Genomic DNA, 26,822 nt, shown 5'->3' on the forward strand with positions numbered 1-26,822 from the left:
GGCCTTTATCTACCAGGAGAGTTTATGGGCCCGATTCACAATGGTAAACTTAGACCTGAAGTCTAAGTTTAGACCTGAACTCCAACTGTAGACCTAAAGACTAAGGTTAGACCTGAAGTCCAACTGTAGACCTAAAGTCTAAGGTTAGACCTGAAGTCTAAGTTTAGACTAAAGTCTACATTTAGATCTGAAGTCCAACTGTAGGCCTAAAGTCTAAGGTTAGACCTGAAGTCCAATTGTAGACCTAAAGTCTAAGGTTAGAGTCTAAGGTTAGAAGTTTATCTGTAGACCTAAAGTCTAAGGTTAGACCTGAAGTCTAAGTTTATACTAAAGTCTACGTTTAGATCTGAAGTCCAAATGTAGACCTAAAGTCTAAGGTTAGACCTCAAGTCTAAGTTTAGACTAAAGTCTACGTTTAGATCTGAAGTCCAACTGTAGGCCTAAAGTCTAAGGTTAGCCCTGAAGTCCAACTGTAGACCTAAAGTCTAAGGTTAGACCTGAAGTTTAACTGTAGACCTAAAGTCTACGTTTAGACCCGAACTCCAACTGTAGACCTAAAGTCCAAGGTTAGACCTGAAGTCTAAGTTTAGACTAAAGTCTACATTTAGGTCTGAAGTCCAACTGTAGAATCAAAGTCTAAGGTTAAACCTGAAGTCCAACTGTAGACCTAAAGTCTAAGTTTAGACTTGAAGTTTAACTGTAGACCTAAAGTCTATGGTTAGACCTGAAGTTTAACTGTAGACCTAAAGTCCAAGGTTAGACCTGAAGTCTAAGTTTAGACTAAAGTCTACATTTAGATCTGAAGTCCAACTGTAGAATCAAAGTCTAAGGTTAGACCTGAAGTCCAACTGTAGACCAAAAGTCTAAGGTTAGACCTGAAGTCCAACTGTAGACCTAAAGTCTAAGGTTAGACCTGAAGTCTAAGTTTAGACTAAAGTCTAAGTTTAGACCTGGAGTCCAACTGTAGACCTAAAGTCTAAGGTTAGACATGAAGTCTAAATGTAGACTTTAGGTCCAAACGTAAACTTTAGGTTCTAACTATGGGCCCAATTTGCAAAGGTAAGCTTAGACCCAGGGGTGGCGCCTCTGTTAGGGTGAGGAGCGTTGCCCCCCCCCCACCTCCGCCAGCAGCATCAGCTGCCAAAGTTCTACAATAAAATGATAATAAACTGTGTTTATTATTGTTTTATTGTGGAAAGGGCAGGGCCACGGGCTGTGACGAGCACAGAGGGGGAGTGCTGGGGGAGTGCCCAGCACTCCCCCTCATTGCGCATGTATGTTTGGCCTGCTGTCTCAGACCGGCCAAACATACATGCGCACTAAGCTCTGTCCAACCCGGCACCGCAGTGCTGGGTTGGAGAGAGCAGGCAGACTCTCCCAGTCTGCCCCGGAGCGCCCGGCTGGGTGCTCTGACCAATCCGAACGCTGCTGTTATGCTGCCAGCATTGTATTTTGTAAGTTTGCGACGATTATGCGTCAAAAAACGACGCAATGCGGCGCTAAAAAGTATAAATATGGGCCCTAGTGCTTACCTTTAAGGCTCTTCATAAGAAATGCCCTATCCAGCTCTAGGACAGAGTTAGACTGGTACCCATCATCTAGGGCACTTAGATGTTCTAAATCAGTGTTTTTATGTGTTCCTAGGGTCCACAAAGTCAGATTAAGGGGAAGATCCTTCTCCACAAGGGCTTCTAGACTGTGGAATGCTCTGCCAAAGCAACTGGGGAGATAAAACTGGAATCTTACCTTCAGAAAAGGCCTTACGATTTTTCATTTTAGAGAGCTTTAGAGGAATGGCAGTTACCTGGCTTAGTGCCTGAGCGATCCCATCGGGAGCAGCTGCTTGCACTCTACAAAACTCATTTTATGCTTTGCTTCCTGTTTTACCTATCTACACTTCATGTACACAGCATCCTGCTCTTTCTCTGTTCTTGTTTTGCTATATTTCTTCCCCTTTCTCCCATTGTCCTTTACTCGCAACCTCCACAACCCTCCACTCACTCTGTTTCTGTCCTTTCCATTGTCATCGCTACTTAGCTCATCTGCTGGCTTCCTTACCTGACTTGCTCTTTATCCGTGCCTCCCTTACCCCAAGCTGTCTTTTTACAGGATAATTCTTTTGATCCGTCACTTCTTCACTTACAGTTCCCCCCTCGCCTTCTTTCTTTTCTCCTCATCGATTCGTGTTACTCTTTCACTTCTTAACTTCACCCATATCTCTTCTTCCCTTTGATTTGTCTCCTTTTTACCCCATCCCCTGATCCCACACCCACTAATTTGTCTTATTCTTTTCCCCTTGTTTCCTGGGTTGTGTCCTCCCAGCCGGCGTTTGAGGCGGAAGCGGGGGAGACCGCTCTAACAATCAATGAAATCAATTGCGCCCTCAAGAACCTGCAGACATGGATGAAAGATGAAGGTGTGGAGAAAAACTTGGTATGTCTTTGATGCACATCTGATTTTGAAACAGGGAAGTTTGAAAGGACTCTCTTTTAAGGGGTCTTTACCTGCAAGGGGGAGTGCGTGAAGTTGTAAATCCTGGCATTACTGACAGTGCGTAGATGGGGCACACAAAATATTAGCTTGAAACACAAAACTCTCCTTCACTATATCCTTTCTCCATCATGGGATATTGACTAATATCAATACCCTTGAGTATATCCACCTAGGTGCAAGTCCCAGTGTGATTGTTTTAAAGAAAAGTATTTATTTCCAAAATAATTCTAAACAAAATCTTTCAAGAACATTTTAATAACACCCTCAAACATTGGCTCTTATAAACAAGGGGCAGATATATTTTGTACTTGTTACTTTAAAAGTGAAAAATAAAAACTTAGGTTTAGATAGGAGTAAAGCTGCATTAAAAAGGTAATTGATGCCATAATTTTAAGGCACCAGCCTGCTGCTGAGTCCAATAATTGAGCGCATTACCAATTAGCTCTGAGCACATGTTTTCTTACAGTGGAGCAAGAATCCATGAATAGCAGAGCTTTGGTTTATATCCTGCTCCATTAGAGAAACACTTTTGAAGTAGCCTTTTGCTTTATTTAGCATTTTTTAGGCATCACATACAATTTTAAACATTTTCAGCAGAGGTGGGTTCATTTTTCTTACCTTTTCCACATATTCTTTCAGCTCATTCTGGCAAATGGTGCTTCCCGCGGTGGGAAAGTGTCAAGGAGGCAACCTTGCTCTTTCTGTGGTAGCCTTGGTGACATTCAGAGGTGGAGGAATTTGCTAGTAATAGGGGGGCAAATCAGACTTCAGCAGCAGCTGATCAACTCCCAGGAAACTCAAAGGAAAAACCTCTACTGTTTCTGTGAGAAGTGGCTGTACACTCAGGAACACACAAACCAATGACTTGTTCGCTTTACTCTAGCAGCGGTTTACATTTATATCAAAAACAAAACAAAAGACTGCTATATCTTTCCTTATGATAGCGACTGTAAAATTGCAGTAAAGACAAGGCAATGATTCCTCTTCCTTTAAGCAGTGGCTGCAAAGTTGCTGTAAAGACAAAGCAAAGATTGCTCCTCTTTCCTTAAGCAGCGATTGTAAACTTACAGTTAAAACAAACCAAGGACTCTTCTTTACATGAGCAGCAGCTGTAAAGGTGATTTAATGACAAAGCAATTGTCAAAGCTGGACTGAAAAAATCTTCAAATAAAGTGAAAGTCAGCCATGGGGAAGCTCCAGGATCCTTTATAAAGTTCTGCTGCAGCAGGGGTCTCCGAGCATTTGCCAGAGAATCTCCCTTAGCTCACAGACTTCTTGGCTTTTATAGCTTTGTAACCACAAAGGCAGCAATGCAAAGCAGTGATTTCAGCCGAAGATTATCAAAGAGGGAGTGCCGCTGTAAAGGGGTGGTTACAAACACTTTCCTTCCTTACTCATCAGTTCTGGACACACTTTAAACAAACTATAATCACTAACTCTGACCTCCGAATAGGGAATTATGATAGTTTAGGGCTAATCTCATGAGAACAGCTGCACAACATCATCTCCACTAACGGTTCTTGGGCCCTGATAACAATTTCTAAGCTAAACGAATGATAAACGCTTCCCTTAGTGATCTTTGAGCTATAAAGAGAACATTCTGCAGTTAACCGCTCGGGTGCCCAGGACGTATCCATTACGTCCAGATAGGGGCCCTCGGGGGAAGCGCTAGCGCTCCCCCCCTGGAGACCTCACACCCTCCTCCCCTGGGCAGGTATGGAAGGAGAATCGCTTCCTCTCCACCCCCACCCTCCTGACCCCCCGTGGCGTTTGATGACGTCAGTGCACGATCGTGTGCTGACCTCATCAGAGGCCTATCCCTCCGCGCTGGAAGCTGAGCATTTCTCCTTTGATCACGTGGAGGGGCTGTGAGAGGCATCAAACGAAAGAAAAGGCCTTTCCTTTCCTTTGATGTCCCAGGTAGTTTTTTTTATTTTATTTCTCAATTTTTTTTAATGCCTTTTCTGCCCCCCCCCCCGGGGGCAGACGGTCCTATTATAATTAGGCCGATCTGCCCCCAGGGGGGGAAGAAACCGCAAGACACTAGGGATAATTAAAAAAAAAAAACATTTATATGTGGGGAGCGACTCCTTAGGCAAGGGTCGCTCCCCTGGGGGGCAAATTGTATTTAGGTCATTTCTGCTCCCCTTGGGGGCAGATCGGCCTATTGTTATTAGTATTAGGCCAATCTTCCCCCATGGGGGCAGAAACCACTAGACACCAGGGATTTTTATTTTTTTGCATCAATTTCACGCAAGGGGAGCGACCCCCTAGGCAAGGGTCGTTCCTCTGGGGGCCAAATTTATTTTAGGACATTTCTGCCCCCAGGAGGGGTAGAAATTACTTAGGCACCAGGGATTGGTGTGTGTGTATGTGTGTGTTTTGTTTTTGGGGGCAGCCCCTTGGGCAAGGGTCGCTCCTCATGGGGGAACATTACTGTTGGCCATATCTGCCCCCCTTGGTGTCAGATCGGCCTATTTTTGTATTTTTGGAAGGCCCATCTGCCCCCAAGGGGGGCAAAAAGCCCACCAGAGACCAGGGAAGATTTATTTTTTCAAAATAAGAGAGTGGGGGTATGGCCATACCCACACCCCAATTAAATGGGGCCAAAGTTGTCCTTCCCATCAGTGGGCAGATGGGGCAATTACCACCGATCCACACCCCAGGGAGGGCAGAAAGTCTACTAGATGCCAGGGAATTAAAAAAAAAAAAAAATTGTGTGGTGGTGGCTACCAACCAGTACGGGCATGGTTATGCTCCCACACCAACTGAAGGGGGTAACAGTCTTTCAGCTCTCCCCAGCACTCTAAAACTTCTTATCCCATGGCAAGCAAGAGGACATTAGATTATGTTGGGTTTTTTGGTTTTACAGTTGGGCCATGAGAACTTGGCTTACTCTCAAAATCGTCCCACTTGGAATGGTGAGGGCTGCACTTTTTGGACGTTGGGATGCTGCCATGTAGAAAAATCCACAAGACCTAGACACATCTGAAAACTAAACATCTGGGTGAGTCCAGGGTGGTGTGTTTCACATGCACCGCACCATTTTCTTATCCACAATGCCCTGCAAACCTCCAACTTTGTTGGAAATCACATATTGTTTCCAAATTTTTGTGATGGAACCTGCAGGAATCCACAAAATTACACCCACCCAGAATTGTCTCATCTATACTGATAAAAAGTCTGCCCCACTTGTCAGCCTGAAAATGATTTTATTTCAAACTGCCCTTTTGGACCCGCTTTGGTTCCCCCTCAATTTTGACATGTTTTGGCTCTTCCCTGTCACAGGCACTTGGTCCACCTACACAAGTGAGCTATAATGTTTACCATGAGACTGAAGGGAACGTAGGGTGGTAGGAAATTTGTCCCGGTGAGGTGATCCCACACAAAAATGTGGAAAACAATTGATTTTTCAGCTAAATTTGAGGTTTGCTGAGGATTCTGGGTAAGTCACACCTCCATGGACTCCCTCGGGTGTCTAGTTTTCAGAAATGTCTGGGTTTGGTAGGTTTCCCTGTATGGCTGCTGAGCCCAGCCATACAGGAACAAAAATGCAGGTGCCCCCAGCAAAAAACTGTAGTTTTGTATTTGATAATTTTGATGTGTCCAGATAGTGTTTTTGGGCATTTCCTTTTGCGGGCACTAGGCCTACCCACACAAGTGAGGTACCATTTTTATCCGGAGACTTGGAGGAACCCTGGGTGGAAGTAAAGTTGTGGCTCCTCTCACATTCCAGAACTTTCTGTCACCAAAATGTGAGGAAAAAGTGTTTTTTTGGCCAAATTTTGAGGTTTGCAAAGTATTCTGGGTAACAGAACCTGGTGAGAGCCCCACAAGTCACCCCATCTTGGATTCCTCTAGGTGTCTAGTTTTCAAAAATGCACAGGTTGGATAGGTTTCCTTAGGTGCTGGCTGAGCTAGAGGCCAAACTCCACAGCTAGGCACTTTCCAAAAATGTCTTTCTTGCATATACCTTCTCTCAGCCCCAGTGACTTAGAATTTTTTGATAGCCTAAATGAAGTCCATGTATTGTGAGAAGGCCATGTGTCTTTTGGGAATTTAATATAGTCCTTTCAAGAGTGATTGGCTTCCAACTATTTCAACTATTTCAGTCCTGTGGTGGAAGGTGCAGAAGACATTGAACTAAATTCTAGCATCTCAAGGGATCAAGTGGCTTGGGTTGGATGTGGCTCCACTTAGTTTAAGTTAAGATATTCTCGCTGCCTGGTTCTGAGGTGTACAGAACCATGACAATGAGTTTTTTATGGAGACCAGCATGAACTCTTTTTACATGGCCCGCCCATGACAGGATGAAGGGCTTTGTCAGCTTACTTGTTTGGTCAGTGTGAAGGAGAGAGCGTTCTGCTACTGTGTTGACTTGAAGAACAAAGGTGAGTTGGTGTCTAAGATAATTTCCAGATTTTGTACTTATGACGAGGTAAAGAGTTCTGATTTCTGTAGGTCAGGGACACTGCTTGTGTGTGTCAGATGTAGGATCTGTAATCACTAGGATCTTTGTCTTGGCTCCTTTTATGCATGTAATGCTCTCCTCCATCCGGTGGTACATGTGGCCACATCACAACCTAATATTTGTTGGGTTCTCTAGGCAATCGTTTCAAGAGGAAATTGCTTTATATGTGGTTGGCCTACATTTGTAAGCTCACCTGGTACTGCTCAAGGAGGAATGCTCAGGTGCATACATAGGTGTTGAAAAGGAGTTATGAGAGAAGTTGAAAAGGAGACATGAGAGGGATGATTCTTCAGGCATGCACCATGTCGCTGGGCTTGTGGACCATTAATTTGATTCAATTCCGATGTTGTGGCTGTAATTGCTAAGGAATGACTGAACCAATTCGAGCACAGGTCTGGATATACCTGCCCAGTCCACAAGCCATTCTAGCACTGTTGTGAAGTCAGTGGTGTTATAAGGTGTGAACAGGTACAGGAGAATCAGTGCAGTTTCCTTCTCCTCATCTAAGGGGAGGAGAAACTCTTCTCTCATATTAGTTAGTGCAGTTTTGAGCCTCTTTGGATTCTGGAATCCAGATTGGTGGTTGTTGACGGAGATGGTTAATTTCCACACAGTTGTGAAGTTGTCCGGGCACTTCCCCTCTCGTGATTTTGCTGAGGAAGGGAAGGTTGCATGTAAACTATAATTGGCCATCATTTTCAGATCAGCAGATCTGTTTGTTTTTGAGAGATGGTAACGGCGTAGTTCAGATGATTACTAACAGTGCCCAAGAAGAAGAAAATATTTATCAGCTTAGGTATGTCTGCCAAAAGAGGGATACAGCTGAACAAGGGCTGGTAGACACTCACTATGGATGATTTTAAGGGCCAAGTTTATGCCTGGAGATGAAGTGGTGAGAAAGGAGGGTAGTGAGTCGCTACTGGGATCATACTTACAAAGTGTGGCACATTTGGATGTGAAGAACATCAGAGGGAGGGAGGAATTGGCTGCATTTCCAAGTGATGGGGATAGTCATCGTCTCATAGCTATCAAAGATTTCATTGGGAGCTGCAGAGTGCTTTTAATGGAGCAGACGCTTTGTATCCCTTGATGGCTCCGTGTAGCCTCTCCTGTATATTTGACAACTGTTTTAGCTTCTTCATTTAGTGATTTATATCACTGTCACTCCAGATTTTATCTGGCAAAGTGAGTTCCAATGGAGATTGAGTCAACAAAATGCTAGGGGGAGTAGACGTAACATCCAGACACCCTGTATTCCTGTGATGACATTATAGGAAGTCAAAATGTGACGGTTGAATTGTTTGAATTAATCTCAGAAACTGGAGATTACTCCAGGCCATCATTTATTTCCCCAACATGCCTCCTCAGACAGGACTGAGCCCTATACAAATCAGCCTTGGCCTTTCTCCAGTAAGAACAGTCCAGCCCGAAGTGCAATCTCTGTCCTTGTAATTCAGTATGCGGGCTATTATTGCCCGCGGTGGGGCCCCCGGTCTAGGGGGAGTCACCAGAGCCCGATGCGCTCTTTAGAGAGCAAACATGGGAGACAGCCCGCAGGCCCATAACTCATTCTTTTTTGCATAAGGATTTTAATCCCATAAATTTGGCTCCGCTCCCTATTTCAGTGGGTTGAGATGTGTAAGTCCACACTTTACACTTGACTTTTAGTGAATAGCCAAAGTAGTACAGTTATTCAAAGGTTGTAAGAGTAAACTTACACTTGTGTAACTTACAAGTGTGAGTTATCTTTGTGAATAACCCAGTATGTTTTCAAGAAGCTGTCCTTGGCGGTTATCCGATCTAATGCAGCACTTTTGACATAAGCAGGCGAGGAGAGTAATTGAATGAGATTGTAATTAACTTTTAAGAACCACGATCTGGGATGGTTTTCTGCTCTTCGCACTGTAGAACGGCGTCCCTTAGGAAGAGGTCATTTGAAGGACAGTTTGCTTTCTCTACATTGAGTTATATCAGTTCTTCTACTAAAATAATGTTATCTAACTGAGGGGAATAGTTGATGTGGAATTTGGTGTGCTACATGTCTGCAAGACTTCAATTCCATTGTCATTGTAAGTTAGAGAATTGCTCACATTTTAAAGCCCCTCACTGAAACGAGTTTCTGTGAATGAGTGCCACTCCAACTCATATTTTACACTCATTGATCTGGTGTAGTATCGAGAAATTAGTGAGGAGGAGAAGGTCCACTATCATTTGTGAAGAGTTGTTTAGCCAAGTTTGGGATAGGAATAATAGGTCAAAAAAAAAAACTATAGGCCTGATTCACAAAGGTAAACTTAGACCTGAAGTCTAGGTTTAGACCTAACGTTTAAGTTTAGACCTAAAGTCTAACTTTAGACCTGAAGTCTAACTTTATAGCTCAAGTATAAATTTAGACTTCAGGTCTAAACTTAGACTTCAGGTCTAAAGTTAGACTTATAATCTAACTTTTGACCTAAACTTAGACTTACAGTCTAACTTAAAGTCTAGTGTCAGACCTGAAGACTAACTTTAGACCTGAAGTCTAAACTTAGAGTTAGAGTTTACTCGAAACTTAGACTTAAGGTTTAAGTTTACCTTTGTGAATCGGGCCCAGAGTTTAGACCTGAAGTCTAAACTTGGACTTCAGGTCTAAAGTTAGACTTTAGGTCTAAATGTAGACTTCAGGTCCAGGTTTACCTCTGCGCATCGGGCCCTATAACAGCAAGCTACTCCTTGACCCTCTACAGACAGCAGACCTGAGAGTCCTAAACTGCTGTTTTGAAGAACTGTGACTCCTACTTGATTAACTTCCTGTACCTCACCAGTCATAGATTAAACCGTAACAAGTCTATTTAGAGACATTTCATCTTTTAGGACTGAGAGTGACAACTATCCTCAGTTGATCTCAATTGCAATGAATCTCCTTTTAGTCTGAGGGCAATCACCGAGGATTGGTGAATCATACACCTTTAATTTAAAAAAAGTTCAGATGACAAGGGTCTATTGTAGAGCATAGCAGGATACACTCAATTGATTTCTTTTGTGTTGGGGGTGTTTGCAGAAACGATAATGAACCACAAACAGTCCAAGTATCTCCTGCAGACTGGTCTAATTTAAAAACTTTGTATTGGCTCATTTTGATTACTCACACAAGACCAGTGCTTTAAGTGTAACTCCCTATGCAGAGAAAAGTTAGTGGTTCTCTTAATCAATTCTTCAAAAGTGGGAATTGAATGCAGAGAGAAGAAGATTAAATAAATTCTTCTCTGAGGTAAGACTGCTCCAACTTCGGTGAATTCAAGATTTGAGAACCTCTTAAAAAAAAGCAATATGGGAAGCCAAATGTGATGCATTTTGATTGCACCTCGATACTAAAAAATCCTGAAGTTTTGTGAGTATATGCACTTCACCACTGCTAACCAGTGCTAAAGTGCATGTGCTCTCTCCTCTAAACATGGTACAATTGGTTTACACATGTTTGCCATATTTGATTTACTTGTAAGTCCCTTGTACAGGGGTACACTACATACCCAGGGCCTACAAATTAAATGCTACTGGTGGGCCTGCAGAACTGATTGTGCCACCTACAGAAGTAGCCTTTCAAACATGTCTCAGGCATGCCACTGTAGTGCCTGTGTGTGCAGTTTACTGCCACTTAGACTTGGCATTTAAAACTACTTCCTGACCCTTAAACACCCCTTTTATTATTCATAGGTCACCCCTAAGGTAGGCCCTGGGTAGCCCTATGGGCACGGTGCTGTGTAAGTAAAAGGTAAGACATGTGCTTTTATGTTTTGCATGTCCTAGTAGTGACAAACAGTCTATTTCGTTTTGTCACTACTGTGACTTCTGCTCCTCTCATAGGTTAGCATTGGGAATTCCCTTATGCACGTTTAAGTGGTAATTTATGATCAGAAAGGAGTAGCTTTGTCATGTTTGGTATGTTTGGAATGGTAATGATAAAACCTACCTACTGGTGTAGTTGGATTTTACATTGCTATTTTAGAAATGCCACTTTTAGAAAGTGGGCATTTCTCTGTGCTTATAACTCTGTGTGCTTTACAGCCTGTCTCCAATCCACGTCTGACCTGGTTGACTGCTACACTTTGTGCATACCCTCTAGACAGCTACAACACAAGAAGGGCTGGGTGTAACAGAGGATACATCAGTATTCATCTGCATATTGATAGCCTTCCTGGACTGGGAGAGGGAGAGGTGGTACACGCTTACATGTCAATAGGTTGTGGCCTACCCTCACACAGAGGACTGATTTACTCTATACTGATCGTCTGGAGCAAGGGCTGAGCTGAAAGGGACTGTTGCCCACTTCTATGGGTTGCTTTGAAGTCACCCCTTCATCAAATACATTTTTGAATATAAGTCCTGGGTCTTTGACCCCATGTTTTTAGACATTGCGTGGGACTTGTAACCAGACGCTGCTACACGATGCACATTGCCAGAGCATTGCTGTGCTGCTAGGAAGAACCACCATTTGAACTACCTGATTGTTGTGCTGGTCTGCTGCCTATTGGTTGCTGGGCTGCAGAAGGAACTGCCACTTTGCAACTTGCCTATTGTGCTGGCCGACTGCCTGCCTACCTGCTTTTGTGCCTTACTAGTGCTCTCCAAGGGCTTGTTGGCTTGCACTCTGTTCTCCCAAGGTGCCAGGGACATCAAAGACCACATGATTTGCTTGATTCCAGTATGGCACCGTCCTGTAAGTGCAAGCGATTCTGCTTCCTGGGAGCGTATTTAATTTCCAGCTGGTGTTACTGTGTGTCGAGTGTTGAGCCCGGTGCTTATTTCCAATTCCTGGCACCATCATGTAAATTACCAGCTCTCTGCCTGGGAGAGCCTGAAACTCCTTTTGTAGGGAACTATCACACTGGCCTCAGCGCACTGTGTCTTTCTGGTTTAGTCGACTGTCACACTGCGAGAACCCCCCTCAGAGAGGCCCCTTCAGCCGGACCAGTATGCTAGATTCATCACCACATTGCGAGAAACCCCAGGGCAGCCCTTCTCCTCAAGCATGCTGGTTGAGTGATGTCAGTGGAGCCTACACTGACCCCCAGTCCAAGAGGCCTGAACATGGAATCAAGTCCAGAAATCCATGAGTGAGCCCAGCAACAGCTCTCCAAAAGGTACTGGGTGAGCTGCGTGGACCCACGGCCCACCAACGCTCACAGCCTCACATCAAGGAGCTTCCCCCATCCCGTCTGATGCCCAGGTCAGAAGCGACCTCAGAGGCGTCCAGACCGAAGGGGGCTGCATTGTGTGGTTGGCAGCTGCACCACGCGCTCGCGGGCAGGTGCCTTTGACTCCCTTGCATTTGAGGAGACCCAGTAAGGCCTCCCCCACCAAGCTCTACAGTTTGTGCCCCCACCAATTGGCTTATATCTTGGGTGCACTTGTTCATCAACTAGTAATATGGGGGTGAGACCTCGATGGAGGTCCCCTGAGTGTGGCATGATCCCGCCACTAGAAACTGCAGCATGTAGGAACATTGAGGATTGCCGTATTAATGGTAGTAGACCCATAGGTATTCCTGTGCTCTACGTTTGGTGCTTAATTACTGCATTAAATTTGATAGGAGCTCAGATGCGCTGTGTCGTATGTTTTTATGGGTCTATGCTGTGATACACGTTTTTCTTACTCTAGCTTGCATTACAGGCACTACTGATATGATATATGTTGTTTTGATTCCTGCCTTGCACAGGATGAGTACTATATAAATAATTGCTTAATATGCAAAGTATTTATGACCCATGGCTAATTTGCCAAATAATTATGATTCATGTCGTTTTGGTCTTGTGATATGTACAATATACTATACATATTTTTATATAATCCTGTATGGAGTCTCTTTTGTGTTATATTCATTGTGTTACTGTGTGAGTGTGTTGCTCAAACACATTACACATTGGCTCTGAGAACAAGCCTGACAGCTGTGTGCCGAGCTATCAGAGGGTGAGCACAGGTTATTTTTTGTGTGTAGCGTACGTGCCCCGGCTAGAGTGGTGGGTTCTGTCTGGCTGAGGTGCATGCCCTAGCTAACCAGCAACCCCATTTCTAGCAGTGTGTCACTTCTTTCTTCAAATACTAGACTTTAAAACTGCTGTGTCCATCATCAGCTTTAACTTGGTAGCCACAACAGTCCACATACGAAACCTGGTGAACTCACAGAGGAGATGGGCAGCAGGCTAGAAAGCACATTTTGGATGTTTTGCATGGAAACACCAATTCTCTTCAGACTAGTTTCAGGCTTCCGTTGTAGAATTGTTCAACGCTTAGTCTCGGTTGGTCGCAGTCTATTTTATGAGTCTTTTAGGCTAGTAGACAGTAGCTTTTCCATTCTGGCCCTACTGGGGGTGGTGACAGACAGGAAGTTGTTCATGCTCTCTGGCCATGCAATAATGGAAGTAGCTCTTCTATGTTAGGTAAGTCAGGCATAAAGAGAATTATACTGAAATTTTCCTGCTATGGCTCAGTGAACTAACTATAACTTGCTACCCTGGCATGCACTGAGTATGACCTCACATATTACATCACTGATGACATGTAAATAACATCATTGATGACTTCACTGATAACATGTCAAATGACATATTGTTCAAGTTGTGGCAAGCCAATCATGATTTACTAGTCTCCTTTAATGTGGCCTATCAGAGCATTTCTCAACACCAACAGTCCCAATATGCAGATTTCCCTCACGCCCCCGCCATGCACAATTTTCTCATCAATAATTTTACTGCATATCTTACGATGATATTATCAATGATGTCATAGAAGATGTCATGAGTGAGGTAATATCTGGGGTAATTAGCAGTTCATGACGGAGGCGCATGTTATAGGTACCTTAGAGCACGAGTTATATTGCTTGAAATAACTCTAACAGCTGAATTTCTATATTTTCGAGCGTGTAAAATCTGACCCTAACTAAAATGTCCCTGTAACCTTTGGTTTTATAGTGAATTTCCAAGTTTTTTTAATTCTATTTCCTAACTATTATGCCCATCACAATGCACGCTGTGGGCTTGAGTTGAAGGCAGGGCCTGGCCTGGCATTGTGCTGCCCCCACCCAAGCTTGCTGCTCCTGTCCTTGTTCTTCCTTACCATCCATCGTCCAAGCCCATGCCCCTGCTCCCTCATTACAACTGTGTGGCCTTTGTTCTGCCTTCCCGTCTGTCCTGAACACTTAGCTTGCTGCCCCATCCACCTCCTCCTACCCTCTGTTGTCCGAGTCCATGCACCAGCCCCCTCCCTCCTGTCTGGCATGGTCCAGTGTGCTGCTATTGCCCTCAATTTAGCTTTATGTCCCTGCCCACTCCTCCTGCCCTTCGTTGCCAAGTTCTGTGCCCCATCATTGCCACCCTGCTTAGCTTACTGCCCTTACCCTCCTTTCCTTGCCCTCAGATGTCTGTGTGCATCCCCTGCTCCCTCCTTTTTTCCCACCATGATCCATGACCTGTCACTGCCCCTCCGGTTCACTCTGAGGGTTCTGTTGAGCTGCCACTGCCCCTCCCACCTGCCTAGCATGGTCGATGGCTGACGCCTGTCCCTGGCACCTCTACCCTGCCTGTCCGAGCTCTATGCCCCTAGGCCCTCCCTCCTGTCCTCCATGGTCCATTTTTCTGACACTCCCTTCTGCCATCCATGCTCTGTTGTGCTGCAGCCGCTCCTCATGCCTGCCCTGCATGGTCTGTTGTGAAGCCCCTTCCCTGCCCTCTCTTGTCCAGCCCCTACCCATCCCTTCTGTCCTCCATGGTCCTTTATGCATGCCCGTACCCGCTCCCTCTTGCCCATCATGGCCGTTGTGCTGCCACTACCCTTCCCGCCTGCCATGCACAGTCTTCTGTGCTGCCACCGCCCCTCCCACCTGCCCTGCGTGGTCAGCTTGCTGGCCCTGACCCCTCTCCCACCTTCCCTCCGTTGTCTGTGTGTATGTCATTAGAGTCTCACTGTTGCCCTCCAAGGTGTGTTGTGCTTCCAGTGCCCATCCTGCCTGTCCTCCATGGTCAGCTTGCTGCTCCTGCCCTGTTGCCCCCTGCCTTACATTTTGCAGTGCAGGCCCCTATCCCCTTCCTCCTGCCTTGTTTGGTCTGTTGTGCCCCTACCTCCTGCCCTTCATGGCCTGTTATGCTGTAACTGTCCCTCCTGTGTGTCCGGTATGGTCAGCTTGCTGCCCTTGCCTCTTTCCCCTCTGCTCTCTGATGTCCATGTGCATGGCCCTGTCCCCTCCCTATTGCTTTCCAACATTTTGAACTTTGAAAGAGGTAGATTTTGTAAATGAAATCTGGGGAATTGATTTACCCCCATTGACTTACATTGCAAAAGAGGACATTTTGGACAGGAGACATTAAAAAAGCCCTTTTGAGCCTAAAAACATTGGGGGTCTCCCTCTGAATCGGGTCTGTTGGCATGTATGGTTGTACTGCCACTGCCTCTTCCTTCTGGCCTCAATGGTCTGTTATATTGCCACAGACTCTCTTGCCTGTCCTGTATGCTTGCTTTGTTGCCCCTGCCCCCCTTTCCCCTGCCCGCCATGGGCCGTTGTGGTGTCACTGGCCCTCACCCCTGCCCATTGTGGTCAACTTAGTGCCTCTGCACCCTCCTCCCTGCCCTCAATCATCCGAGTCTGTGCCCCTGACATCTGCTTCCCCACAGTATTCTAATGAACAACTAGACTGCTAACATTCTATATTTATTACAAAAGTGTGGCACACCTGACGTAATCATAATGTAATCTAAACTATGATACCTAAAGCATTTTCTTTAGAAATTATAAAAATGAGAGGTCTTATATCCATAGAAGTTAAGGCTTGTGCTCTAAAAAACTAAAATGAAGACGTATTGTCAGAGTTCCCAAATAGTGAAAAAGCATTTTTAAATTATTTACTTTCTTTATGTTTTTTTATCCAGTGGATCACTTGAATATGTTTCACCTAGGAGAGAAGATGTGAAATTACTGTAGGATATTGAGCCCTAGGCCTTCATGCTAGACAAATGACCACAAGGACATGCAGGTATACTGTCTGGAACTGGCCCAGGGCACGTGCCCAGCCCCTTTTATTGGCAGGGTCACCTGACTTGTGAGGCCTGTGATGGATGGGTGTGGGGTGAGTATGGAAGCCAGCCCTTACCAGAGTAGCTGATGGAAACACTAGAATGTGTCCAGCAAAACACTACATCCCTCCCAAACTTTATTGAAAGAAAACAAAAACAAGTCTAACCTGTGTATGTTTTGTGTTATTTTGTGTTTAATGTGCCACAGTACCCTGGTACCTAAAAATGATACAGCACTACCAATGACTGCCAGTCAAACCACATCCTATTAGTTGGTGGGATTGTATTCATCTGATTGGAAGCAGATAGAGTCCCATTCCCTGCATTAAGAATTCAGATAAAACTTGGGCCCCACCTTGGCCTTATGTTTTTTGGATTTCCTCTTTTCTTGGAATTATTCAAAAAATATTTTGGAGAATAGCATGAGGAGTAGACCACCCTGAACTTCTAGACCATAAAGTTCAGCAGGAGAAAATCAGAGTTTTATCACATTCCATCATTTGGGTGTTCTCAATTCCACCAGGCAAGAAGATGATCTCTGCAAAGAAAGTCACATGCAAGATACGTCACAAGGCGTTCATCCAAGAAATTGGGAAGAAGTACTCCTTTGGTGCTTCAGGACTGCATGAACATCTGAATGCATGTCATTCCCAGCAGCTGACCACTGTGAAACAAAGAAGTCAGGCATCCAGGGAGCTTCTACATCTGGCAATGCCACCGAGCATGTGGTGGTTCCTGGCTCACATTTCCTCTAGAGGACGGAGGACTGTAATACCTGCTTTGCTAGTGCTGGTATCTTTTGTTTGGAATGTGGAAGAATTATCTGTGTCAATGAGCCTACTTCCACTGCTAAAAAGAACCTGGTGGTAACTCATATTGCCACTTGTAAAAAGTGTTTTTTTAATTTCCATTCCCAATTTCAGACACTCTTTTTAAAGTGTTTTTAGTTTAACCCCCCAAAAAAGAAAAGTTGCAAACAAAATAGTTTAAAAAAAATAAGCACAAATGTTTCCTTTAGAACTATCTTTACAGGGACAAAAAGAGCTAAAAAAATGTATGCTGTTTGTCATGTTTGACCCTAAATGTCAGCAATGCGCAGTGCAGGTTGGTCACAGAGCCTTGCATGTGGCCAAACCCTGTGGCCAACCCTCCACAAGGTGGCCAACCACTGCTGCACACAGCTTTTGAATTATTCAAAAACGTGATGATTAGAATGCTTGAATAAATCTCAGACACTGGTAATTACTCTGGGCTGCATCCCAGCCCATCGTTATTTTGCAAACCATGCCACCTCAGTTTGGACCCAGCTATATGCAATCCGTCTTGACTCTGCTGCAATAGGAGTAGTCCAGCTCATACTGCCCTACCAGGAATTGGAACACAATTAAGGCAAGATTGATTTCACCCTGGCTGGGGATGTTCAGTCGGGTGTAGCTTGGTTCCAGTGGCACAGAGAACATGGGACCCACGTTTGAGCATAGCATACCCGTTGGATTCAGGGTGCCCCACTTACATGTACAAAGAAGTGATTGGTAGCCATGTACAGTGGGGATGGCCACAGTGCCTCACCATGGGGAGGGGCAAACCTGACTGTGTACAGGCTTCGGGTGTGCGCAGCAGGGTTGGGTGCAGGCCTTGGCCTGTGGTTAGACTCATCAACCAACCCATGCTGGATTGGCCAGCTCCGCTGTGCACAGCTGAATGGGAGGTTGATATTCCCTTATTTCTTTTTTTAAAATGAGTATTGGTACCTCTGTACTCAACACTGTACTAGCAGTGCTGTGGGAATCCCGCAGTTTCTCACGTATCTCATGGGTCCCTGCTCTGAATCCTATGGTAGCAGCTGTGCCAGCGAAAACAATGTTTTTTTCATTTTTATATACTGGGGGTCCCTGCAAACTCCCCCTCTTCAACTTGAGCCTGGGGATTAGGTGTGTTCACCCTACCCTCATGTCATGAGTTCTGTGTTATGGTGAGTTCATAAGCAGTGCATTGTGCGAGCACACGTTATAGTTAGTGCTGCTAACTAACTGGTGAATTTCTGTGTTTTTTGATTTTGAAATGTTAATGTTGTCATTCACATATTCACTTAACTACAACATTACTTTTTTTTACAGTGTGTGCATGTGTGGGGGTGTGCATGTGAGTATGTATATATGCAAAAACAAAGAGAGAACTCTGGGTAGTTCCAAGTTTAGGTGGAGAGCAGCTCTAGCGAGGAACACCCTGCAACACCAGCGACACTCTGCCATCCATGATGAGCCAGAAAAGGACAAAATCTTTTGCTATATGTACAGCAAAATCTTTAAGCATAGGATTGGCAAAGTGCCATTGTCTCTGAGCTGTAAAATGACAAAAGCCTTTCACCACTCCAGGCAGAGTATTACGGCTTTAGATTGGTAAAATAACATCCAAGCCAACCTGGAATGAGCAAAAGCAACTCCTGACACTTGTTTTGCTATCATTATAGCTCTTCAGAGAGGTTTAGCTTTGTCCAGACACAAAGGAGAACCCAGTATAAGTCAAATCAAAACCCTTTCATGGTTGGAGTGACGCATAAATTATGCAAAAAAGAAGAGCACTCTGAGAAGTTCCCAAGTTTAGGTGAAGAGCACCTCCAGAAAGGAGCACCCTGCAACACAAGTGACACTCTAGAGTTGTTCACCTCAAATGTCTGTTTTTCTAGCAAAATCTTTAAGCATAGGATTGGCACAGTGCCATCCCCCCCAAGCTGTAAAATGACAAAAGTCTTTCATCACTCCAGACACGGTATTACAGCTTTGGATTGGTACAATACCATCCAAGCTAACCTGGAATGAGCAAAAGCAACCCCTGACATGTATTTCGCTATCATTAGAGCTGTTCAGAGAGGTTTAGCTTTGTCCAGACACAAGGTAGCACCAGGTATAAGTCAAACAAAAACCCTGTCAGGGTTAGAGTGACGCATAACATAATAACATAGATAATATATATAAATATGTCTCCTCTTGCTGTGTTGCAGTACTGGTGTGCTCCTGAACGCCAGACGTGCCGCCTACACGTCCGCCACACAAATTCCACATTTCAACAAACGAAACTCTACTTCAGCCATTTACACCTTTATCGTATTACCACACCGCTGCTGTCCAGGTTATCCGTTACTCCCTCCACATACTCCCTCTTTCCTGTGTCTGACTCCCCGCCACTGTATATTTATGTAGTGTCAGAGGGAGATACCCACTACAAACGTGGAGTCCTCCGACCCTGCTAGTAATGCCACTCACCTGTGTATCGCTTCAGTATTATCCTGGCATCTCCTGGAGCACGTCCATTAAAAGTTTTCCTCCTTTTGCTGTTTTGTGGTACTGGCATGCTCCTGAACACCAGAGGTGCTGCTAACGCATCTGCCACACGAATTCCACATTCAACAAACGAAACTCTTGAATCTACAAAAAGGTTTGGCACTCCAGCAGCGGCTGCAATGTCTCAAACTTCCTTTATTTGCTGAAGAACTGACAACGTGTTTCAGCTTGGGCCTTGGTCATGTCAGTTATGCCCTACATTTTCAATCATTTAAATGCACCCAATGTGAATCACCGTAACTCAGTGCATAGAAACAATAAAAGAACAACTCCACTTTTGCTTGGATTGGTGCCATTATGACTGGTAACACTCATATTGGTCACTTGTGTACAACACATTTTTGTTATTGCATATTCAATAACTTTTTGGACAATCCGTCATCCGAAATACCACATTTATGATTTATTTCATACAATATCATTAATGCTTTCTAATGACTATTTATCTAATTTGAAGATGTCTGTCATCAAACATATATATCTATATATATATATATGTATATACAACAAATTCTTGTAATAACAAGAAAGGTCAGGACACTTCCAGTGTGGTTAAAGCTTTTACTCTTCACAGATTATTCCTCCCAACGCGTTTCAGACGTAGCCTTGTTCACAGATGGGGGAGCTTAGCACACTGGCTTACAAGTACCTACAATCAGCAAAACTAATAACAGACAAAAACAGCATATGCATTGATTTGCTTGGATAACAAGGCGGCCATATTAGGCTGATCCTTTATACATGATATAGCTTTCACATTTTGTTAATACCTTCTCTTAATGTTATTCAGCCTATATAGCAAGTATCTCAATTAGATTATTTATTTACTAACACCCTCAATCTTTGTATGATGTTATTATGATCTCTTGTAATAGATGAATGTCATACTACTATTCTAATTATATCTTATATGCTGCACTACATACATTGGTGTGCTCATAACCCAAAACCCCAAAAATAATTACAGAAACCCATACATGTGAAAAAATCAATACTAATACCAACAAAACAAATATGTACATCTATATCTAAAAATGCCATTAATGTTATTAATAATAATCAAATTATTACCCAGAAGAATGATGACTAACCCAGATGACTACACATCTCTTCACTGGAGTTCAACCCTCCAGGCGAGAGTGTCATAAACCTGATAATATATTTGGACTTCAAAATGCGCAGGGTTTTTTGTCTATTGCCACCTCGTATATTGCTTTTAAATTGATCGCATACCAAATAGCTCAATAATTTATCATTTCCCTGATGTACCTCTTGAAAATGTCTCGCTACCGGGTAATTGTAATCATTGTTACGGATGGCCCTCATATGTTCAAGGACTCTTTTTTTAGCTTTGTGGATAGTGCTACCCACATATATCCTATCACAAGGACATCTCGAACAGTACACACAGTATTCAGTATTACAGTTAAAAAATCCTGTAATTCGATGTTTATTTTGTCCGTCACCCCACGTGACATCCGTACAGTTAACACTATATCTACAGGCTTTGCATCGTTGACAGCAATAAAATCCCTGAATAGGGACCCCAGTCTTTTTCATGATGTCAGAACTCATTATCATATTGTGACTTAAATCATCACGTATTGATCTACCTTTACGAAATGTAATAGAGGGCAGATCCTGCACTGCACTCCTTAAATGGGTGTCTGTGTGCAGGATGTGCCAGCTTTTCCTCAAAATTTGTCTTAACTGGAAAGCTTGATTCGAATAGGTGGTAATAAATCTTATTTGTTGCTGATTGTCCTTTCCTGTATTTGAGGAATACAAAAGATCTGATCTATCTTTGAGATCCACCTTGTCAGCTGCTGTCCTGATCATCCCGTCACTGTACCCTCTTTCTAAGAGTCTCTGACACATTACGCTACGCTCTTGTTGGTAACTCTCCTTAGTGCTACAGATTCTTTTAGCACGTAACAATTCTCCGTATGGGATGCTTCTAATAAGATTGGAAGGGTGAGCACTGCTTGCATTTAGCAGGCTGTTCCCAGCTGTCGCTTTTCTGTATAATTTGGTTGCCACACAATCATTAACAATACTCACTTCCACATCTAAGAATTGGATGGCAGTCCTACTGTACTGTGCACTTAGCTGTTTGTTAAAATCATTCAGATTCAGTAGCGTTACAAATTCCCTAGCTGTTTTTTCATCTCCCTTCCATATTACAAAGATATAATCAATGTACCGGCACCACAGTACCACTTTGTCCTCAAAATCTTTTAAATCTTGGGATACTTGCTCCTCCCACCAGCCCATAAATAAATGTGCATAGCTGGGAGCGAAGCAAGTACCCATTGCTGTCCCTTGTAGTTGTTTGTATATTGTATTATCAAACAAGAAAAAGTTGTTTGAGAGACAGTACCAAACCATATCACAGATCATTTCTGTATGTCCCAAATATGAGATGGAACGGGCTCTCATATAGTGTCTCACGGCCTTAAGGCCCAAATCATGCTGGATACAGGTGTACAAACTGGTGACATCCATAGTTAATAATAGGAAATCATTGTCCCAGTGTAGGCCATCCATCAGTTTCAAAAAGTGTGTAGTATCCTTAACATATGAGGGCAAACATTCAACAAAGGGTCGTAAGAAATAATCAATATATCGTGAGGTATTCTCCAATAGTGAGGACATCGCGGACACAATGGGTCTGCCGGTAGGATTAACACAATCCTTATGGATCTTAGGTAATAAGTATAGGACAGGTGTCTTGGGATGATCGCACTTAAGGAAATGATATTCTTCCCATTCAAGTAAACCTGCCTCCCTCCATTTTATCAGCATGTCATGATATCTTACAGTGGACCCCTTGAGATCAGATTGTTCAGCTTTAACATAACATTCTGCTAAGTTCAGTTGTCTCATTCCCTCCTTCAAGTAGTATGTCCTATCCAGGACTACTACATTACCACCTTTATCAGATTCACGTATCACGATGTTAGGGTCTTTGGATAGTGTGTCCAGTGCTGTATTTTGACTCGGAGACAAATTGTCTAGTTTTTTACCTGCTGGACTGAACCTGATTTTCTTCAACTGAATGGTTACATCCCTCTCAAACACATCAATAGCATCATTTTGTATAGTTGGTAAAAAGGTCGATTTAGGTTTAAAGGGGCTGGGGCACGTAACGTCTGTGTCTAAGCCTAAAACCCCCAAATTCATGATGGGATCATCATGTGCTTGTGTGTTTCCATCCAAGATGGATAGTGTATGTAACATATCAATATCCGAAATCAGTAGTTTACTAGTGTGGGCCCTTTCCGCTGTCATTGAATGTGTTGTCACCTTAGTTTGAAACCATTTTTTCAGTTTGAGCTTTCTCACAAACTGAAAAAGATCAATTCTAGTCTGAACATAATCTAAACATTTAGTTGGACAGAATGATAAGCCCAGAGCCAATAAACTAGTTTCTTCAGTCGTCAGGAGTCTTTTAGATAAGTTAACTACAGTTTTTATGTGACTGTTCGTGCCCTTGTAGTCATTCTTCCTGTTATGGGCCCTTCTCTTTCTTCTACGTGTTTTCGCTGCACGGTTCCTCTTCCTCTGCCTCTCGAACCACGGCCCCTGCCGCGTGCTTGAAACAAGTCCTTCTTTTGGTCTGTCCTTCCTTGATTGAGTAGCCGAAATTGTTTTAAAAAATTGGCTCTATCAATATTTTTGTCAGACCCCATGGTCTTACTAGAATGTGAGGCATCTGTTATATCTGATAAATTGCTGTCAGAGATATCACTTTCTTCCGACTCGTGCACATCAATTCCAATAGCACCTTTTCTCATGTCAAGCAGTGGTTCCCTGTACTCCTCAGAGTACATATAGTCATACTTCCGGTGAAAAGTCAGAATCCTACCCGACTGGTAATCTTTGAAATCCCTTAAGAATTTTCTCTGTTTTTTTGCTGTAATATCCTCTTCATATTTAATAAGTTTTTTATCAAGGTTCGCTTTCACTTCTTCAAAATTTGCTTGTGTTACCATTGTCAGGATTTCCTTAGTTATCTGATCAATTTTCTCAAGAATTATATATATATATATATGTTTGATGACAGACATCTTCAAATTAGATAAATAGTATATATGTATATATATATATATTTATATATCCATAACAAAGTCCTCTCCCAGGGCAAAGAGAAGACACAAACTCCAGAGTACGGGAAGCACATGGAAAATAATGATTTACAGTGGCTTCACCAACACGTTTCCGCCTGAGCCTTGATCACGGTTAGTGGTCAATAGTCTTACAAACTTTTTAAGTGCTCAAACAATAAAATAATGAAAGAAAAATGTTACATATAACAACAAGCACCATCTTGAAGCATTGACTAATAACGTACAAATCCATCAAACTGACATTTATCAGATATTTATATATATTTAGCAAATAATCCTAAAAGTCATCCATACAATATTTACTGGTATTAAACCTAATTAATAGATTAATGTTCGTTATTAGGTTCACACTGCAATACAAATATATGCCGACATGGATGCCAAAATAAACTGTGCACTTCTAGATGGTTGTCCATTAGATCGATATATCGATACTTTGTTCGAAGGAATTATATAATGTTGTGATTTCTCAAAAGGCATATAAGAGAAATTAATCCAAAAATATGATATATATATCTAGGTATAGAGTATTTCTCTAAATACAAGTACACAGTCTCACCCAAGCAATTCCTTACACGATCTAAATAGACAAACAAGAGGTTCCAAGTGGGGCCTACCTCATTAATGCTGAATAGTACGAAAATACGATTCCACTATGCTTCCCAACCGTGAAAACAAAAGAAGGATAACTGCATTGCATATCACAATAGGCACCATCTTGGAGTATCTACCAATAGCGTGCAAGTTATATCTCTTTTAGCATTATAGGCCATCATGAAGTCTGTCAGTTATAAGTGATTGTCTGGTTGATTGTAACTTGTGTATTCTGTCCAAAGGAAGCATACAATAATAGAATATCTCAAAAGGCATGTAGGGAAATTCAATCAAACATATCTGATATATATATATATATATATATATATATATATATATATATATATATATATATATATATATATCAGATATGTTTGATTATGTATATATGTGTGGAGGAGCATTTCTCTAAATAAATAAGTAGGGTCTCACCCATGTGGGTTTATGTGTATCCCTAAACAATTTCTAAAGTACGTGAAAAATATAAAACATGAACTATTACAATGCATTCATAAAGTCCAAAATATCACAAAATATTCATCTGGGTCTGGGTCTTGAATAAACAAAAAGGTCACATTTGGGCCCTACCCCGTTAGCGCTGGGTACCTGGATGAAATATAAAAACAAACATAACAAGTATAATTAAAACTAGACCTCAAACATTTGATGTACATTACAAAAGAGGAGAAAGGAAATAATAAGAACAAACTAGGGGAAAAGATCCACGGAAAAATAAGAAGAAAACAAAAGAGAAACAGGGAAAGACAAACAAAGATGGGGGAGTGGATAAATAACATCTCTGTACTTAAACATACAGCATATATTTATAGGACATATCAATATAAATGTACTGCTAGTTCCTCACTTGAGTTCAAACCCCAGGGAACCAAAATATTAAAATCTATGATATATTTAGACTCCAGAATGTTCAATCTGTGTTCTCTGTCCCCTCCTCTGATGTGTTGTCCCACATCATCAATTACCACAAATCTCAACAACTTTGCATTACAACCATGGGTTTCCTCAAAATGTCTAGTGACCAGATATTGTTTATTATTGTTTTTAATAGCCCTCATGTGTTCCAATACTCTCTTCTCGGCTTTGTGAATCATACTATCCACATATAGTTTGGCACACAGGCATTCTAAACAATCTATACAATATTCTGTGTTGCACGTATGTCTTGTTAATGTGCAGATACTTCTGTCTAGTAGATATCCACAGCGTATTGCTCTTGGTACTTTGTATACATGACTTACATTTCATGCAGCAGTAAAAAGCTCCTACACCCTGAGATCTATTGCTGTTGACATTCTGCGTAGAGACTAAATTACTGCTCAGCTTATCACATAATGATGTACCCTTTCGAAAAGTGATTTGAGGTGTATTATACACAAATCTGGATATGTGATCACCTGTCTTAAGTACCTCCCAGTATTTGTTAAATATTTTACATATCTGGGGGGACCTGACCAGAAAATGTAGTACTAAATTTGATTGTTTCACATCCAATCAGTGAATTGGCGGTCAACGTGTTTCGTCCATATTAGGACTTTCTCAAGGGAAATCCTTCAATAATAATCCTTCCAATTATTTCACATTCATGGTAAATCTCTGTAACCAATCATGTCCAACATCCGTGTTTGTGACTTGCTTATGTATTGTAAGTTCCTAAATTTCAATGCGTGTAGTGCCGCGCCCCATCGAACGTTACGCCTATCAACTTCTGTAGGAATGCGTCTGTTTTAATTCCCGCCTTTCAGTCTATACAGCTTTTAGCCTAGCAATCTTGACAAACAGTGTTAAAGATTGCATAAAAGAAAACCTATTTTCTATGTTTGTCCATATTTAAAGAAGAATACAGGCAGAAAAATAGATGTTTTTCATCTGTATTTATCTGTAAAAATCAGTAAAAACTGGAAGCCTTACTGACGAGTAACTATATGATACGGTCCAGTACTGCCTTTAAATGTTTTTTTATGACATCGTAAACCATGAGACTGAACCTCATGTCGTTTGCAATTGTCAGCAGAACCCCACGATGACAATATAGGGCTATATTACATGTTACTTGTCATGTGTTTTTCTATATTATAAGTTTATTTTGAGGTAGTTAGCTTGAAAATGCTGTTACAGCTAACAGTATGTATGGAATGGAATTTGAATGGATACATTTACATTTATTAATAAATTGTTGATGAAATATTAGACATTGGGCCAGAGAATGCGTTTGATTTTGTGGTTAAAGTGCTTATCACTAATTGCTGATTTACCTATTTTGCTACATAATTTGCAGATTTCACTAAAATGTTGTTTCTAGATAAAATGAGTGAGAATAATACAGATGAGAATGTGTTTCATAATTTGGGTTTTTGCCACATAATTTATAAATCCTTGCTGCATAATTTGATCCTCTATCCCACGTAAACCCAGACAGTGGTAAAGCTCTGTACAGTGGTTTGAGGGCTGTCATTCTGATGATGTCAATTGTATTTTACAGTCAACTGTGAAATATTTCCCATACTACACTGCTCACTGTATTTTGTGCAATAAATTGTGATCAAGTCGCCAGGTGAAATTAGTCAATTCACACCCTGTCGTGCAAATAAGCTCACTGTAGTTTTAATGTTTTTGATGTGCATTCCCTCCTTTGTGGATACTTTGGCAGTCAATAGATTGAATCTGGGGCTCCCAGCTAAACTGTTGTTTTTTTTGCCATTTGTTGCATTTATAGATAAATAGGTATACATA

The 26,822-nt window shown here is 42.3% G+C and overlaps 1 protein-coding gene across 2 annotated transcripts in view; it reads left to right on the forward strand.

The window, feature by feature from the left end:
* The window catches only part of LOC138293664 (aldehyde dehydrogenase family 3 member B1-like), a 121,149-nt gene that overhangs the window by 41,546 nt on the left and 52,781 nt on the right, over positions 1-26,822 (forward strand). For both annotated transcript variants that reach the window (XM_069232966.1, XM_069232965.1), the window contains one exon: positions 2,323-2,433. In XM_069232966.1, the coding sequence (XP_069089067.1) occupies positions 2,323-2,433 (111 nt within the window). The remainder of the gene's footprint in view (positions 1-2,322; positions 2,434-26,822) is intronic.

This window comes from Pleurodeles waltl, chromosome 4_2, assembly GCF_031143425.1.
Source record: "Pleurodeles waltl isolate 20211129_DDA chromosome 4_2, aPleWal1.hap1.20221129, whole genome shotgun sequence".
NCBI lineage: Eukaryota > Metazoa > Chordata > Amphibia > Caudata > Salamandridae > Pleurodeles > Pleurodeles waltl.